The 19,103-nt window shown below is 42.2% G+C and overlaps 1 protein-coding gene across 7 annotated transcripts in view; it reads left to right on the top strand.

Annotated features, from left to right (window-relative positions):
* Positions 1–19,103, top strand: part of EPB41L4B (erythrocyte membrane protein band 4.1 like 4B) — a 169,365-nt gene that overhangs the window by 32,933 nt on the left and 117,329 nt on the right. For 6 of the 7 annotated variants that reach the window (XR_014316967.1, XM_082754028.1, XM_082754027.1 and 3 more), the window contains exon 2: positions 16,417–16,521. Coding sequence is in view for 6 of the 7 variants with exons in the window: in XM_082754028.1 (XP_082610154.1) it covers positions 16,417–16,521 (105 nt within the window). In the remaining variant the exon portion in view is untranslated. Of the gene's footprint in view, positions 1–16,007; positions 16,112–16,416; positions 16,522–19,103 lie in introns of those variants that run through there. The other variant, XM_082754030.1, reaches the window with a different exon arrangement.

The raw sequence follows: 19,103 nt of genomic DNA, 5'->3' as shown, positions 1-19,103 counted from the left end.
AAATGCTTTCCTTCTAAATGATGTGTTGTAAACAAAATGGCATTAATTTTGTATGAGTTACAAGCCTTTCCTGACTTTGTGTGTAACAAATAAACCGTCAATATTATGTCTGACTTGCAGGAAGCTTAAATTTGGGATTGAGGGGAAGTGGGAAGGCATTGACTTGCAGTTGTTGCTGAGAAGAGCTATGTGACAGCCCCATGGCCTGGGCCTCAGAAGGCAAAAGCAGGGACTGGAAGAACAATGAACCACCTACCCTGTGTAAGAGGAGATAGGTTCAAGACCATCTAAGGAACCTGAAGGTACCCAAGTCCATGGGACCTGGTAAGATGCATCCACGAGTCCTGAAGGAACTGGTGGATGTAGTTGTTAAACTTCTCCCCATCATGTTTGAGAAGCTGTGTCAGGTAGTCTGGTGAAGTTCCCATGAACTGGAAAAGGAGAAATATAACCCCCATTTTAAAAAGGGGAAAAAAGAGGACCCAGGGAACTACAGTCCAACAGGTCTCACCTCTGTGCCTGGCCAAATTATGGAGCAGATCCTCCTGGAAACTATGCTAAGGCTCATGGAAAATAAGGAGGTGATAGCGAAGCCATGCTGGCTGTCACCAAAGGACAGATTGTGCCTGACAAATCTGACAAACCTGGTTGCTTTAGACAACCTGGTCTAGTGGGAGGTGTCCCTGCCCATGGCAGGGGCGGTAGAATTAAATGATCTTTAAGATCCCTTCCAACCCCTACCATTCTGTGATTCTATGAATTGGGAGGTAATAAATCAAAACCTATATTTAAAGAAACATAAAGCTCTATAAATGCTTTTACAATTCTAAATACTATGTGTAATATTGTTTTCTGCAAACTTTGTGCTTCTGTTATTTGGGGGGGGGATGGAGAAAGAATGGGTTTGTTGGGAATGAGGGAGCACCCAGGGTGAAGAACGACAATTTCAAGTACACGAGGAGGTTTTGGAGCTCCTGTCTGTTGAAAAAATGGGGCTGGAATGCATTTGGTGTTGCTTGTAGGCATGCATGCACTCCCTACTGACTCTGTGTCCCATTGAGTCTTGGCACTTTCATTTTATATATAATACTTTAGCAGGAGGGAGAGAGTACTGTCACATCCTATAACCATCCCGAATAATCTATATGCAGGTGGGTTGATTGTGTCTGTGGCAGTAAACTTTTTTTTTTTTTTTTTAATTGCCTGTAGTTACTGAATAACAGAATGGTCATTTTTTCCTATGAGCATATGGGGTGGAGGGGAAGGATTTTCTCTTTCGGGTGAAAAAGGAGCCATCCTTTTCTTGGGGAGTGAAAGAGGGTTTTATCACAGAGCACTGAACTTGTCTCCTCAGAGTATGGTGAGTGGAGAGTATTGCCTTTCAGTGTAACAATGAGTGTGGCAGGTTTCAGATAAGATTTAAAATAACCTTGTCCTGAGCTAGGACAGTAAGAGTGCCCAACCAGCTGTTGTGAATCTCATACTGAAGACCTAATGATCTGCACACAGTGTATGAGAGGCTCAGATGCCTACGTCAAGATTGTGAAGTCTGTGAGGGAGTGTGGGCGTCCAAGAGTTAGACAAAAGATGAAGCATTCTGCATCCAAACCTTTTTTGTGTGTGTCAGGGCCATGTAGTCTGCTGCTTTTCCCCCTGAATATTAGTTTTAACTCTAGTCATAGATGAATTGTTCTTGTTGTGAGGTGAGAGTCAAGCCTGGAGATGTTTGTGGAACAGTTCAGCAGTGGTTTTGTCTGGAGTTAAAAAACAAAGCCTGACCCCGTTCCCCTTCAAACAAAAGGATGCAAATTCCACATTGGTTTAAAACAGGTGCAAAAACAATTTTTAAATGTAGGTAGCATTAGGGTATACACTAGTCCAATGTGTTGAAACTGTTGTATAAATGTGTAGGAGGTGTAAGGCTGTTAAAATTCCAGCAAGTCATAGGTAAAACTGAAATGGAAACAATAAGGTTAATCAAATCAGAGCTTGGTAGGTAGGGAGAGACCTAAGCAGTCTCTTCAGTCCAACCTGCTGCTCAAAGCAGGGTCATCACTGAATTCAGACCTGGTTGTTCAGGGCTTTATCCAGTCACACCTCGGAAACCTCCAAACATGGAGAGTGTATGCCTTCCTTGGGCACCCCGCTCCAATGTTTAATTATCCTCATAGCATAACTCTTTCCCATATATCCACTGGAACCTTTGCTATTTCAGTTGATGTTCATGGTCTCTTACCTACTACTATTATCTGCGTACTATCTGGCTCGGACTTTTCAATAACAACCTGAGCAGGCCTTTGAGACCTATCTTAACTCCCCCAAACCTTTCTCTTCTCCAGATTAAGTGTGCCTAGTTCTGAGCCTCTTTTGATTTAAGTATGTGGTCCAGCCCCTGAACATCACTGTGGCCTCTTCCTGGACTCTAAGTTTCTCAGTGTCCTAAGTTGACTGCACACCCCAGCTTGGTGTCTTCCAAGAAAAATCAGTGAAGATGCTCCATTTCTTTCTCCATGTGGTAGATGGAGTCAAGCAAGACAGGTTCCAGGAAAGATCCCTGAGGAGCTCCACATACAACTGGTGTCCAGGTAGCATACAAACCATTAATTGCTGCCATTTTTTACCCACAATTTTACCCACCCATCTAGGCTATGTCCCAGCTTGGATGCAGTGTCATTGTGAGAGACCAAAGAGTCAAGTTAAACAACACTTGTTGGTCTTTCATTCAAGATTTTAAAAGAGGGCATAATTTAAGACCTTCAGTGTGCACGACTGGTGAGTGATTGAGCATTCAGCTTACCACCATCTCCATCTGAATTGCTTGTTTTCCCTCAGCATGTCATATTTTCTAAACAGATGCGAAAAACGAAGTCTGTCTTAATCTACAGACTCTCTGGCTATACCCACAGTCATATGTGCTTTGTTGCTCAGCCTGTATAAACTTCATCACATGCTTTTTCTGAATCAACACAGCTGAACAACTGAGCTGACACTTCTTCCTGCGTCATTGCTACGGTGCTGTATCTGGTTGCAGTTAAAGGCTCTGCTGGCTGCATGTGTGTGACTTTGAAGTCTGCTGAGTTGTCGGTGTCATTTAAAGGCTATTAGGCAGCAAAGCTGTTGCATGGCCAGAGTTCAGCTTCTCTAACTTTGCTCCAGCAGAATCCAGGTCTTCAGTTGGCCCCGTTGACCATGTGTGCAAGTCTAAAAATCAGAAGCTTTGTTCCTGTTAATAAAATATGTTTGAGTAGGAATTAAGACAGTTAAAATCTGATCTTGCAGTGACTTAGTTGCTTTTTCAGATTTTCAGAATGCTTTGTATTAGTGCTGGTGGTGTTTAGGTTTGATTATTTCGTTGAAATATTGTGAGCTTGTGGTAATATGTTCCTGTGTCCCCTTTAATTGTGAAATAAAATTATCGTGAGACAGCTCCCTTACAGATTTTTTCTCTAATCTGCTTTATAAAGGGATATTTTTGTTGATATTTACATAGAGGCTGTCTTGCAACTGCAAAGAACTGATGCTACAGTCTTTTTTTGGGGTCACCATAGTGATTTCATTTTTAACTAGATCATTATGCATCCAACTAAAAGCCTGCTTTTAAGTGGCACTTTGTATTATAGTGGCTTTGGAAATGAACCTGAACACGCACAGCATGGCTGATATCTTCATATTGTGAGAAGGCAATTGGTGGACTTCTTGCCAGTTTTTTCCCCAGAACTAAAAAATAAAAGAACAAATTGTCATTCTAAACAGCTGAGGTGGTTGTGGGTCAGCAGTGCGTGACTGAACTGGGCAGTGTTTGATCTGATTTGGCTTGAGCTCTAGCCTCTGAGGAAAAAGATTTCCACAGAAGTTGTAAAGGATAGTGACTCACAGAATAGTGTGGGTTGGAAGGAACCTTGAAGATCATCCAGTTCCAACCCCTGCCATGGGCAGGGACACCTCCCACCAGACCAGGTTGCCCAAAGTCCCATCCAGCCTGGCCTTTAGCACCTCCAGGGATGGGGCACCCACAGCTTCTCCGGGCAGCCTGTGCCAGTGCCTCACCACCCTCTGAGTGAAGAATTTCTTCTTAACATCTAATCTAAACCTATCTTCTTTCATTTTAAAAACATTTCTCCTCATCCTATCACTCCACTCCCTGACACAGTCCCTCCCCGCCTTTCCTGTAGGCCCCTTTTAGGTAGTGGAAGGCTGTTGTAAGGTCTCCCCGGAGCCTTCTCTTCTCCAGGCTGAACAACCCCAACTCCCTCAGCCTGTCTTCACAGGAGAGGTGGTCCAGCGCTCTCGTCATCCTTGCAGCCCTCCCCTCTGGACTTGCTCCAACAGGCCCACATCCTCCTTGTGCTGGGGGTCCCAGATCTGAACACAGGGCTCCAGGTGGGGGCTCACAAGAGCAGAGGGGGAGAGTCCCCTCCCTCGCCCTGCTGGCCACGCTGCTTTTGATGTGCCCCAGGATGTGATTTGCTTTCTGGGCTGCAAGTACACATTGACAGCTCATGCTGAGCTTTTCCTCCGCTAACACCCTCAGGGCTGCTCTCAATCCATTCTCCACACACCCTGTACTTGTGCTTGGGATTGCCTCAGCCCAGGTACAGGACCTTGCACTTGGCCTTGTTGAAGCTCACGAGGTTCACACAGGCCCACCTCACAAGCCTGCCCAGGTCCTTCTGGATGGCATCCTTTCCCTCCAGCATGTCGACTGCACCACACAGCTTGGTGACAGCAGCAAAATTGCTGAGGGTGCACTCAATTTCACTGTCCGTGTCACTGACAAAGATGTTTTTATCAGCACCGGTCCCAACGCAGACCCCTGAGGAACACCACTCATTACTGATCTCCACCTGGACATTGAGCTGTTGACTACAACTCTTTGAGTGCAACCATCCAGCCAATTCCTTACCAACAGAGTGATCCGTCCATCAAATCCATGTCTCTCTAGTTTGGAGACAACAATATCATGGTGGACAGTGTCAAATGCCTTGCACAAGTCCAGGTAGATGATGTCAGCTGCTCTCCCCCTATACACCAGTGCTGTAGCCCTGTCATAGAAGACCACCAAATTTGTCAGGCACGATCTGCCCTTAGTGAAGCCATGATGGCTGTCACCAATCACGTCCTTATTTTCCACGTGCCTTAGCATAATTTCCAGGAGCATCTTCCATGATCTTGCTGGGCATAGAAGTGACATTGACTGGCCTGTAGTTCCCTGGGTCTTCCTTTTTCCCTTGTAAAAAGTGGGGGCCAATTTCCAGTTGGTGGGAACTTCACCAGACCACTACAACTTCTCAGCTATGATGGAGAGAGGTTTAGCAACCACATCCACCAGTTCTTTCAGGTCCCATGGACGCATCTTACCAGGTCCCATGGACTTGGGCACCTTCAGGTTCCTTAGATGATCTTGAACCTGATCTCCTCCTGCAGTGGGGCAGTTCTGTTGAGATCAAATACCTAGGCAGAAAGAGACAACTGCAAGGAATGTCCTATTAACCTGTAACAGGAAACTTGGTGCATTACCGACTTAGCAAATTCTGCTGAATTTCTGTCCAGTTACAATAGTGAAGTTTTCCTGTGTTTGCCTGGTGTTCCGAAACAACTGTAAGTTCTTGATAAGGTGCTGATGATACACGTGTGTAAAATAAGCAAGCTGAAAAGCTGATATTTTTTTTAAACTCCATTATAGTGTTCAGGTTTAATTTCCACAATAGTGTTTTTGATTCTGTTTTATTTCCCCTGACATGTAAATATTTGTAATCCATTTAATGGCATGAAGGCAGCCTGGGCAGCCAAACTGAAAAGTGAAAAAATAAAACTCAAAGCTTCCTGCAAATTACTACAATTTTTCAAATCAAACTGTATTTCTGGTGGCTTTTTTTAATTACTTCTGATCTATCTATACTGTTTGGAAGGGATGGAATACAATGGTTATCATATTCTGTCCAAATGGGCAACAAAAATTGTAGTTTGCAGGGAGCGTAATAGGGGAAAAAGGCTGACACTTTCACAGGTTTGTGCTTCCTCTCCTCTGTATCTGATTCTTTTTCAAAAAGAATCAAAAACATCACTTTTCTAGATTCTGGTTGGTATTTTTTTCCTCATTCTAACTATGGGACCAGATGCGGTGCTAAGAATCACTTCTTTTGCGTGTTTAGCCTTTTACTTAATAGGAGGATCTGTTAGTTGACATGAGATATACGAAATCAATTTTAGCTGTAACTCAATCGTTCTCTTCCTCATGTGGACAGTCTTAGGACTCCTAATTTAAAATGTGTTTTTTCTTTAATTAAAGAAAAAAACAAACCACCACCAACAAAAAACACACATCAGTCACTTTTCATTCTGCAAAATGAATACAAACTGCCTGTTGCAGCGCTGTAAGGTGTACTTTTCCCCATCAGATCTGAACGTTTGACAGAGCAAGAAGTTAAATTCTGTGTCACGATGAGAATTTATCTTGTTTTACATAATTCCTTCTCAGCAGAGAGGAGGTTAGGAGGCTGATCTTCTTTTCAATACAGTCAGCCTACATCTGGCATTAGCTCTTCTCTGAGCAATGATAGCATCTGAGAGGGGTGACTTCTATAAGATTGAGCTATTGTCTAATTATTTTTTTAATTGTAGTAATTTTTAAATATAAACCACATGGCTGTTCCTATTGCATCTTCTGTCTTGGTAGAAAGAAATTTAATTTGTAGCGATTTTCCTAAATTGTATGGATTTGGCTAATTATGTTTGTGTTTAAAAAGAATCATGTCTTCTAAGCTGCCCGCCAAATGAACTGTTTTTAGTGGCAGACTTCCCTGGTCTGGCTCTTTTTTTAAATTGCAGATTATAAACTAGTCAGTAAGTTTTTCTTGCAGACTTTTCTCAGTCTCTGGATTTCTGGTTCTCTTCAGAGAGGCAAACAATATGAACTGATTCTTTGGAGAGGTCCTGCAACTTGATGTATGAAAGAACAAAGTGAAAAGTGCTGTTTGAAGTCTGTTGGCTATCTGAATAAATAGATAGCTTCTAAAAGGGTTTGTCTTTGCGTATCAAATCTGGTGAGCTTCTGAGGCAGGGCCACCATAGAGCTTTGTCCTCAAGTTCTAGGCTCCCTTCGTGGTCGCTGCCTCTACATTTTGTGTCTCTCACCTTTGTTAATTGGCTGGAGCTGTCAGGGTGATCAACGATTAATATGATTTATATGGAAGGTTTAGCACTTTGTAAAACTTTGTGCCAGGTAAGGGAATAGGTAGTTAATGCTAGCGTGTGTATGGAGTTAATTTGCTGCTATGAAACGCAACACAAATGGTATGTATTTGAGTTTTACAAGAAACAAACAAACATGGAAACAATTGTATGAACTATGTGAACATAAACAGCGCACATTATTATGTGGGAGGAGAGGAGTGGTCATAAGGAACTTTTAATTTTATCCAGACAGGTATAATTGCTGCTCTGTCGTGATGGGATTCTTTATCCTCTTACTACATATGGGAGGTAAAGCAAAGGATCTCTTTAATACAGAGGATTTCTGGACTATTTCTGAAGTAGTCCATAGCAGCTTGCTAAAAAAAAAAAGGTAGTGCAGCATAAATGTTGTGCTATTTGTAACAGAATACACATCTTTTGGCTTTTCCAGGTCAGCACGTTTGGGGTGGGATTCCTGCTCTGTACATTAAAAGCAAGGAACAGCAAGGCATTGTGCAAGATGCCTGTTCTCAGAACAGCCCTTCCAGGTGTTTCGTCCCAGCTGCAGCACAGCTTTGTGGCCTCCTTATTGCCCCTTACACCGCACTCAGGAAACAGCTTTTGGCCAGGCTGTGCAGCGTGACCTGTAAGCGAATGGTTGTGTAGGGAGGACAGGCGGAGTGTGTTTAAAAGCATGGATAGCTTAAATCAGTAGTGATGCTATCCTGATGTAACCTCCCCTTGCAGGCACTTCCTTGTTACGCTGACAAACTTCTAGGCTAGGAAATGGAAACAAAACCTGTATCATTACTGGCCACAAGCCCATCAGGGACCCTGCAGGCTTCCTTATATAAAGTCCTTCTCGCTTGTGTCCAAACTGGGCACTGCTGCTGGTCACCTCGGCTGTGTCTGTGCCAGAGGAATGTTGCTGGTAGAGCCTTACAGGTAATTTTTCTTGTTGTAGCAGTCATAAACGTCCTACTTAAAAACAAAAATCTGAAGCAATTAAGCCAGGCACAAATACAGGTAAAACGCGTATGAAAGAAATGTGTCCATGTGGAAAATTCTGTTTGTACAACTGTATCGATTTAAAAACCACTTCTATTCATGGAGCATTCAAATGCAGATGGAGAAGGAAGCTAAGATGTCTTTTGAAACTTTGGTACTGCCATTAGCATAAGAAAGTGGAGATTCTTTGCTGAACTCTCTAGGGATTCGCTTCTAGTAGGGCTTTGCCTCTTCTCCTTGGTCTCTTCTAGGTCAATTGAGCTTACATTGGTGTTCTGGGTTACTGTTCAGATGCAGTTTAAAGTCATTATCTAGAATCTCCTCTAGCACTCCATCAAAACGGCCCCTATATGCCCTGTGCAGTAGGGTAAAAAGCAATTCATGCAGGAGAAGCAAAACGTTACATTTAGTGCTATCTTCCCTGAGAAGTGGCTGCCAGTCCAACACCCATAGCTCGTATCAACTTCTGTTGTCTTCTGGGACTCCGGAACTGAGAACTGGATCTCAAGTGGAATAAAGTAGTTAAGAAGTTCTCGGCATTTTTTTTTTCTGCATCCCAGCTACTTTGTGTTTCTGCAGCTGTGTTTTTCAGCCTGAGGAGTATGTAGTATTTCAAGTGGGTCAGGAGAGGGAGCTGGCAGTCTAGGGGTGAAAACCTTCTTTCCATACAAATAACTGTTTTTGCTGTATCTCTGAGTGTAGAAATGTGATGGGGAAACTTGTCCGTATCTGAAATAACAATAGACCACGCTCACTTTTAGACCTTAAAATTACAGTTTTATTTTGTTGTGGGGCTTTTTGTACTTCTTGGCTGTTGCCCGAAGATCCCATTTAGACGTGCAGCAATGCTAACACTTAGCACTGAAGCCCTGTGAAGAGGTCTGTGTTGCCTGTGGTACATTTAGGCGGTAGGGACAGTTAACAGAAATTGTCACCTTCACCTGAGTCCAATACAATAAAAATGTCAGCCCTGGTATTAGGGTTGCCAACAGTAATTGCACTTAGAGGATCCGCTCGCCTTTCATGTGGCGTTTGGAGAGAGTTGAGGTTCTTCAGACTGCCGTCCCTTCAGATGACCTCCAACTTGACAGAAACATAGAAGTGCCCTGTGTAAGGGTCTCCCCTGTGTGTTGGGTTAGCCTTGGCCAAGAGCCTAGCACCCACCCAGCCACTCGTTCGCTCCTCCCATGGGAGATGGGAGGCCGTGGTCAGGACAGAAACCTCTCTGCCTCTCCTTCCTCCTCACACTTCTTTCCTTTGCTCCAGTGCGTGTCCTCTCCACAGGTTGCAGTCCTTCAGAAATATCTGTCTGTTCCAGCACGGGTCCTCCATGATCCACAAGGGATATTTGCTCCAGGGCCTGCATCTCCTCCTCTGACTCCGGGGTTCCCTCTGCTGTTCTTCCTCTATTCCCTCACCCGACACCTGTCGGGCATGTTCTGCCTTTTCTGAAATACATTTTCCCAGAGGCACCACAGGCTCAGCTGTGGTCTGCAGTGGCTCTATTGCAGAGATGGCTCAAACCATGTCTAGCACAGGCCAGCCCCTGACCTCTTACACAGAGGCTACTCCTGTGGTCTGCCCTCTACCAAAATTTCTGTCACATGCACCCTCTAGATAACGTAAGCCTTGGGAGGTGATAGTTTGCTCCTTTTCACCAGCAGCATGGACTTCTGAAGCTCTAGGTATGCTGTACCTAGTTTTTGAACGGCTGTGCTGTAAAACCCAGTTGGTAAAAAATGCATATTTTGAAAACCACTTTTGCTTTCAGTAAAAATTAGCATCAGTACAGACTATTTAATGAAGCTGGCCCGCGTGCTGTTGTACTTGCCCACTGTGGGAAGAGGCAGGATGTGTTTGAGAGGTGGGAAAGAAGTGGTTGGAAAGCAGGGATGTGTGAACTGGCAAAGGAAACCCTATCCCCAGACCTCAAATCCTCTCTCTCAGACCTTGCCTGACTTTCCTGAAATTGTATAACATTTCTAAGTGTTGATCTGCGTGTGACATCTTTCCAGCAGGCCAGTTGGCATGAGTTTGGACTTTTCAGTGAGTTACGTGCCTGAGGTAATTCCCTCTCTGATGTCTTTTTTTCCTGTGGCTTTTCTACAGTGCCATGCTGACATTCTAATCTCTGATTCATCTCATTGAGTTTGTACTTTATGAATAATTCAATTCCTTTTTTTTTTTTTTTTTTTCTATTCCTTTCTTCATTCCTACTGCAGAGTAGGAAAATAGCATCTTTTTTCCCCACCCTTTATTCTTTATGTTTTGGGTTTGCTGGGTTTGTTTTTCACTTTTTTTTTTTTAATTCACAAGATTACCCTCACATAGCAGGTTAAGAGCTCTGGCCAAATCTCTCCTATCAGCCTATGCCATGTTAGCATGGTCAAAGGTGGTATGATGCAACTAGAAGCCGCTTGGTTTTGTGTAGCACCTTGCCTGGCACATATCAGATACAGTGATCTATTTATTTGTTCTTGGTCAGCTTTTCCTTCGCACCACTTCTACAGACTTTCTCCCTTGAATCCTTGCCATCCTGTATAAGCAGAACAGAGGTGCTGTTTGCCTCTTGCAGTCGTTAATCCCTATTTCCACTGTCTTTAGCAGGGATTGAACGCTAGTTCTTCTTACCAGTAACTACTGGTGGAGAGGTGGGGTTGAGTGCTGTACAGAAATACTGGCAGGTAACAATAATGAGGTTTATTGTACCCACTGTTTGGGGATTTTTTTCTTAATATCTGTTTGTGAGTTCTAACTGGCATCTTTGCCACAGAAACCCAGTCTTCCAGCAGGGAGGATGTACTCAAATGCTGTTTCTTTAGCTGAGCCTCCTGACAACCTGAAGGAAATAGCTTGGCTGTTGTCATTCGTTTATTTTTCATAAGCTGCTTTTGCCCAGAAAACTGCAGTTTCAGTTTGGGTTTATTGACAGGAATGACTGGGAGCAAAACGTTTGTGCATTCAAGGTAATAAGTAAGCAACCACCGCTGAGGCGATTTTTTCTTCTGGTTGGGTTTTTGGTGGTGCATGTATGGATTTGGCATTTGTGGTGGTGGAGGGGCAGAGGGGGTTCTTTGTTTTGGTTATAGAGGGGAGGCTATAGGAGGCTTGGAGGGTTTTAAATTTTATTTCTAGCTAATTTCTCAAAGCAGCTAGAATCAGTTTGGTTTGCCTTCACCTGAAACTTCACATGCATCATCAGTTGCATTTTCTTCTGGGCACGTTCAGGAATGCTGCTGGTTTCTATGGTCTGTACCATATTTAAACATAATTTACATGCATCAGCAGGCTCTGAAGTAATGCAGCTGGTGCTGGCATGACAGGGTGAGAGGCTTAATGGTCATTTGAAGAGTGGCATATTTTCAACTGAGCTTGGAGCCAGGACTGAAAACTGAAGTCAGTGGTCGACTGGTAAGAAAATAACCTAATGTTTTCAAGGAGCTCAAGCAAGTTAGGGCACCCACGGAAATAAGATGTGTTAATAAATTTGGTTTTCTTTTAGTCTTAACACTGAGTTTGTTGTGGCTACTTCCCTGTAGCCCCTAAGGGACGAAGCTTAGAGGGTGCAGAAGGTGGTGTCTGTTGAGAAACTGAGGGCTTGACTGTGGAGAAGAGAGTTAAAGGACAGATGATAACAAGCACCAGAAGTCAAGGTTAATAAGCAACCCAAATGGCTTTACACATGTTTTGCCTGTAACATGTCCAAAATGCTAGGAGACAGCATTGCCAGTGGCTGTTAAAAGGCAAAGCAATATATAATATAGTATGTATAATTTAGTGTAATCTAATACTAAATAATACAGCCGGCAGAGCTGGTAAAGCTTTAGGAATACAGCTGAAAAGTGAGAAATGAGTTAATAACACTTGAGGTGTAAGAGTCCTGAGCAGAACATAATGAGCTACCCTGTTCCAGGAGATGCCAGGGAGAGGCACTGATTGCTGCAGAGCAGGATCAGGCCTGTGGAGCAGATGATTGCTAGCTACAAATGCTCCTTTACTAACTTGCCAGAAGCTAAAACCTGGTTGTCTGTGACCATGAGATCACAGCAGCCCACTCTGCAAAAATATTTCATGTGTTACAGAATACATAACGTTGTGCTTTCTTTAGGGAAAGAAATTAAATTTGTCCTGTGTACTCGCTCCTGCTACTACTCAGCATTCAGTCTGGGAGAGATTACAGCTAACTGGCTTTGACTTTTTTCTTTGCAGTGGTGTATTTACCTTTTTTTCATTTTTTTTTCCTTTGCTTGCAGGCTATTTCATGTACACTTGGCCTGTTTGACAGGTCGCTTTCCCAAGCACAACTTCAGCTATTTCTGAAATCTGTTAATCCTTAGTTTGTAGTGCTGCAATCTGAACTCTGGTGTGACTCAACAATTGTTATCCACTCCACTTGTGCCCACGTAATGCACCCTACTTGGTTGCTACAGGCTACTTTTTGTTCCTTTGCAGAGCATTTCAGGTTTGGGAAGGTAGGCACGGCAGCTACCTTGCTGCGTGGACTCCTAGACTGACCAGTGATGTTCTTGCACCACATCTGCACCAGACTGGGGAAATTTTCTGGCTTCTGTATCCCCTTTTAATGCCTTTTGGCAGAACCTTTCAGATAATTCTGGCATAGCTAAAATCAACACTGAACAGCCTGTTTGGACTGAGCCGGTGGATGTAAAATGTCTTTGGCTGATGAATTTGCCCTTTCCTTCTTGCCCACCAAAAGCGTGCTAAAACCTCTTGCCTGTTCACTTGTCAACTCTGGAAGAGCTTCTCATTGGAGAAGCTAATCTTTGTTTTGTCAGGCGTTAGCTGACAAGAATTCCCCGGTTCCCTGAGACTGGAAGCCTTTGGCAGCTAAAAATTCAGGCCTGCTCCACCTGTGGGCCACGCTGCTGTCACCATGGCTTTACAAGGGGCTTTATGCCTGCACCGATTTGAGCTCCTGCAGGAGGACCCGATGATAAATCCTCATTAAACTAAGAACTTTTTTTGATCCCATCATTCATGGTCCCAAAGAAAATATGATGGGGGAACAAGGGGTTATTTGAGGAGTGCTGCCAGGATGCAGCTGGCATGACTCTGAGGCATGAACAGCTCATGTGGCTGGCTGATGTGAGCAACTTTCTTCTTTTTTTCCTTTTCTTCATCTAGTAGTGCCCTATTACAGAGCTTCCCAACCTGAAAATGTAGTTCAGTCTTTCTGTGTTTCCTCAAGGACAAAGAGGCAAAAGGGAATGCAGGGGACTGCCTCACGCTAGCTCAGTTTTACCTTCTGCTGCAGGTGGAATTTGTTTGTAAGCTCAACATTTGAAATGCCCCCCGGTGCTTGTCTGTGAGGTGTTATGGTGCTCACACAAGTTCTCCTGGGAGCCAAGGAAGGCTCCAGCAGAAACTGGCAATGATTTCGTTTTAAAAAAAAATAATAATAATGGTTTTGCAACTCGCATTACATCACTCTTTCCAATTATAGTAACTTTCATAACAAGGTAATAACTCCATGTAATAGTCTGTGTATGTTGTTTGTTACTACTACTCCTTTCTTGAGATGTGGGTTATGCAGATACTCTACATCTGAAAGTTATGAACCATCTGTCTAGCAAGGTAGGGCTATAAAATATTCTTAGCTTAAGTGCTTTTTTTTTTTTTTTTTTTAACAAGTGTCTTCAAAAAATATCCACTAGGAGAAGCTGTGTGGAGTAAGTGTGCTTTGTTGAATTCCAGCTGATGATATCTTCTGTGGAAATTTTGTTTGAAGTCAGTTTCATATTCCTCACTTGACACAAGGTTTCGGTAGAGGAAGCATTTTTTTTTTTTATCTTCTGTTATCTAGAAGGAAGGGAGGGAGGACAAGACTGTGAAAATGTAAAGTTTCTCATAATCCGAATGTCCTTTCTGTTAGAGGCTATGCTTCTGCATGTGCGCCTCAGCAATTCCTGAGGAAAACCGCTTCCATTTTGTCGATGCCATCCACTTCATTCAGCCCACAGGTACCGATTTATCAGCCTGTGGTCAGACTCCAACAGGTCATCCTTTACGGTCAGTAGTGGGGAGGAGCTCCTTTTATCTTTCCCCTGAGCGGAACATCTCAAAACCAGGGCTTTTTGTCAGCAGTTTGGCTGCGGCAGCTTGATTATCTACACGGTGCGAGTTGCTGGGAAATGTCACTTAGTGACAGGTTAAATGTTATAACCTCCTGTAAGCTATGTATGTAACAGGGCACTTTACAGTCTGCCTGTGCAATGCTGAGCTGTTCTCCGTGTAACATATGTTGAACATTAACTACTATTTGGGTACAGAAGGTGGAGGGTGCACTCTGGTTTCTATTGGGCGTGTGGCATTTTAAGGCAAACATGCAGGTAGCCATAGAGCAAGCAACCAGGAGTAGTGATCATAGGGCATCAAATCCGTATATCCCCAGTTCTGTGAATTCCTCGTGTCTTGCCTTTTTTATTGCTTCAGAGGGTTTTTTTCTCCCTCATTTGAGTGGAATTGGTCTTAATTCTGTTGTCCTTTGGCATCTTTTAAAAAGAGCTGAATTTACCGTGTATGAGTAAACATTCTGGATATTTTTTTTTAATAAAAATATCAATTTAATAAAAAAGCAATGGTTTATAACAATGATTGGACATCGAAAATTCCTAACTTCCTAGCCATATATTGCTTTAAGAAGCTGTCATCTTGTCTGCCTCCGGTGGTTTCTTGAACTTTGACTAAGACTCTCTATTATTGACCTCCTGTTCTCCATGCCCTAAAATAATAAACCGGTATCTTCTGATGATGGCTTAATGCTTGTCTAAGTTTTTATGCAACTCTAATGGCACTCCTAATGCTCTTCCTGAAATGAGAACCTTATCGATTTGATTTCTGTGTTCTACACTGTTAGTCCAAATGAGTTGCTACTTAGGTATAATTAATAAATTTTATTTAAGCTTGATTGACCTCAGAAAAAAATAGAGCTGAAACTCTTCATTTTGTCTCTCACTGGAGAAGATAGATTTTAGATAGTCTGGAAGCCTGGACAGGAGTTTCTGTGTGTTATGATTAATGCTGCCACTGCACAGAAGGCCAAATTAAAGAAACTGGAAGTTATATAGATCTCAGCTGAAATTGGTAAATTCTGCTAGGATTTGGGATGAAGTGGGAATGCCTAATAAGTTAGAGCATTTAAAATAAAAATTAAAAAAAAAAATCCTCAAAGCGGAAGGAGGAACAGCAGGCAGAGAATTGTTTCCAGACCTGTGTGCTGTAGGTTCCTGTATAAAATAGAGCTGTAGCTTCTGTCTCCTTCTGGGGTTTATGTTAATCTCATTCGTAGCCAAGCTTTTTTTTTTTTTTTTTTTTTTTTTTTTTTTCCCCCCTCAGGAATTTGTAAACTTCTTTTCCTGCGTAACACAACAGTGCTTGCAGAAAAATTAGCTTGTTATACTCTCTTCCTCCTACCCACCTGTAACCTCCATGCTCCACTTCTTCTAGCATTGAAAATTGAAGCACTGGGTGCTTCAATTCTGTACTCTGAACAAGTAGATGTGCAGATTGCAGCTGAGCTGTAAGATCAGCTTACTTTCTTGCTAGTACCATAGTCTATGATTTGGGTTAGCTTCATTTCCATGCCTGTGTGTTACAAGTGTCATGCTAAATAAAACCAAAAAGCTATAATTCTTTGCTCCATTTGAAGGCTATAAATGCGATTGCAATTAGCAACGTGATTGAAGGATTCTTATCAAATCCCATTAATTTCCCTCGTGGTGCTCTTTAAGTATTCAAGCTGTCCAGAATGTATTTTGCAGCTGAAGTGGTGGTATGTGGCACTGCATGACTACAGTCAACATGTGATAACAGCCAGCAGATTTCGGGCAGTGTGTCAAGCAAGTGTTTAGTGGAGAATTTGGCTTCCTGGGGTATTTTTTGCTCCATGATTTGAAAGATTGAACGTCCTGTAAGTGTTCTGTTTCTCTCCTGTACTCTGAGTTACAGTGAAATTTGACTGTTTTCTTTGAGAATAAAGTTGGATGCTGTTGGAATAGCGGCACATGAAACATGTCACTTATTTCTTGGGGGAAAAAAAAAAGTCCATGTGGTTCTTCAGAATACCTAGGATTACTATTTAGATACTATTTTCCATTGTGCAATGCTTCTCCCCATATTTAAACTTAAACCACAACAAAAATCCCACACACCTGTCTCCCCAATACACACAGTCACAAAACAAACAAACCAAAAACACTTTCTTTTCTGTTACAGAAACATGCGAAGGGACAGGAGCTATTTGACCAGATTGTATATCATTTGGACCTTGTGGAAACTGATTACTTCGGCCTACAGTTCATGGATGCCTCCCAGATTACAGTAAGTATAAATTTAGTTATTTTTTATGTTCTGCGGTAGGTTGTGTTGCGTATTCTAAAAGTGTTCTCAGTGCAGTTTCACAGAGATGTGTAGGCATTAGGGGATATATTGCTGAAACAATTGATGTTGTGTGTGGATCTTGCAAATAAAGTTAAATCTTCAAAGTTAGGCATATGTTATTTTGTGATACGTGCATGATGACTTCATCATGCTAAATATGAAAAAGCAACGATTGTGGGTAAAGGAAAACATGCTTCATTTAGTAGCCTCGTGGTATTATAAATGAGTTAAATACCTTACAAGCAAAGGTTTTGTGATACTCCTATCCTAGCTGTTCCATGCAAAGATTGTGTTGCTCTGTAAACTGTTTGCGATAGGAGAGAAAAGCTTTCCTTCTGTTCCCTATCCAGTGACGCCCACCATCTAGGTAAAAGGAGGGGTGGGAAGTACAGTATTTAAAATGCAGAGAGATTAGGTTAAAGGACCGCAACCTTACATAAACTGTATTGCTATAAATTATTTTCTTCATTCACCTTACATGCTGAGGTATCGGTGTGAGTACAGCCTGGATTGTGGATAGACAGTGTGCAGACTTGGAAAATGTGTTTGCTTTTAGGTTATCTGGTTAGTATGTAAACATTTTTCAGAAAGCAAGAGAATAAAGATGTATTCTGTGACATTAAAACAAAAGAATGGGATAACAGCAAAAACATTGACATCTTGTTAAAAGCAGGTTTTAACTATTATTGTCTCAGAATTCTTGGCTTTATTCTCTAACAAGCATGGGTCAATGGGATTCAATTAGATCAGTGTTTTACCAACTGCACTGTCATGGTATGGGTGTTAACCTACAGCTTTGAGCAACAAATAGCAAATTTGTCTGGATACAATAATGAATTGATACTGAGAAAGGGAATCCTTGCTTTTGGGGAAGAAGTTAGTAGATTAACTGTATAAAAATTAACCTAATATCCCGGTTAATTTAAGGGTGTATGTATTTTTCACTGGAAAATAATTTCTGAATGAAGTATGTCCATAATGGGATGGAGGTTCTTAGTAAGTTTGTGCACCTGTGTTCCTCAAAAAATGTGTATTACATGAAATGTATAGCCTTTTGTGATGGAGCTGATCATTAGGACACAGCTAACAGAGCAGTGCCTGCTCATTAGAAGAGAAAAGGGTGACACTGTAGCTGACTGTCAAATCACCTAATTGGGAACTTGATTGTTAAGAGTAGTTACATATAAGGAATTCAGTAATGTTTGGGAAGAAAGAAAGGTGAAAGGGAGAGCTAAACATCTTTTCCTAGCAAGAAAGAGAGCAGACTGGAGCCAGAAGACCTGGCTGAAGAAGTGAAAAATGCTTTTTCTTGAATGTTCGCAAAACTGGAGGCTCTTTTGAATGGTAAGAAGGATGAAGCAGAAATGTGAACAAGTATTCTCTTCCATAGATAGCTCTATCCCTGGTGTTCAGTGCAAAGTGTGCCTGTACGTGCAAGTGTTTTAGAACTTAGCTTTGTCTGCGTGCTGTTTCTTTCAGTCATCAGGTTGGGGTGGGGATGTAAAAGTAAATCATGACGTCTACTGTTACAGAAGGATAAGAGCTACGACCAGCTTTTGGGGACATGAAAAAGCCAACAGTGTTTGCAGGGCTTTGGGTTATGTTTTCCTGGATCCGGATGGGTGATAAGGTCGTCACCTCCACAAGTGCAAGGCTCGAAGCTCTCATTTGTATTGGGGTTTTGCCTGGCTGAAGTTGAGCAGAGTGTAGAGTTTAGAGGGATTCAAGGCACAAGCTTCTATCGTCCCCAGCACTCTGTACAAAGAGGTTCCATGCTTTTAAAAGCCTTTCATGGTCTGTTTTGAACTTGTGACCTGCTCATTTCATTTGCATAGCAATTAATGCATAGCCTTCGTGTGCCTCTGCTTAGTGCCAGCCAAGCCACACAGTGGCAATTGCAAGACTGGGAGATTAAAGTTGTGTAAACTCCTGGAGGCTCTAAGGCTTTGTCTTTATTATGTATTGTTGAGTGCTAAACATCTTTAAGCCACCATTGTAAGTAAGAGAACACAGAATGGCCTTTGAATGGTGGAGATCGCTTCTGTGCTCCAAGGTCAACAGCTTTTCAGTGCCGTGTGTTTCGTAGTAACTTTGCCAACAAGTCAGACCAAGCAGTGTTGATAACTGATTTGGAAAAGAAAATCATTATGAGAGCTTGTCTGCTTAAAAAAAAAAAAAAAGTGGGGGGAAACTCTAATGTTTGAACAGCTTATTCTTAATATGTAAAAATAACACCCTCAATGCAAAAAAATAAAATAAATAAATAAATAAATAAACACACACACACAAAAAAACAAACACATGAAGTTGGGAAAGATGTCAGCAATAAAAAGATACTCTAGAGCCTATTCAGTGACTTCTGCATCAGTTTGCATCTTGTGCTGTTTGAAGATATCCATGGATAATAGGATGGAGAGAATCATCCAATCTAAAGAGCTGTGAAAGATTTTATTCTAAAGCAAATCTTTGTGTACTGCTGAATTAAAGTTACCTGGTGTTAACTCCAGAAGCAGAAATACTCG

The sequence above is a fragment of the Aythya marila genome, assembly GCF_965140915.1.
Source record: "Aythya marila genome assembly, chromosome: 2".
NCBI classification, from domain to species: Eukaryota; Metazoa; Chordata; class Aves; order Anseriformes; family Anatidae; genus Aythya; species Aythya marila.
The sequence above is the reverse complement of the archived record's forward strand: the minus strand, read 5'-3'. Positions and strand labels throughout refer to the sequence as shown.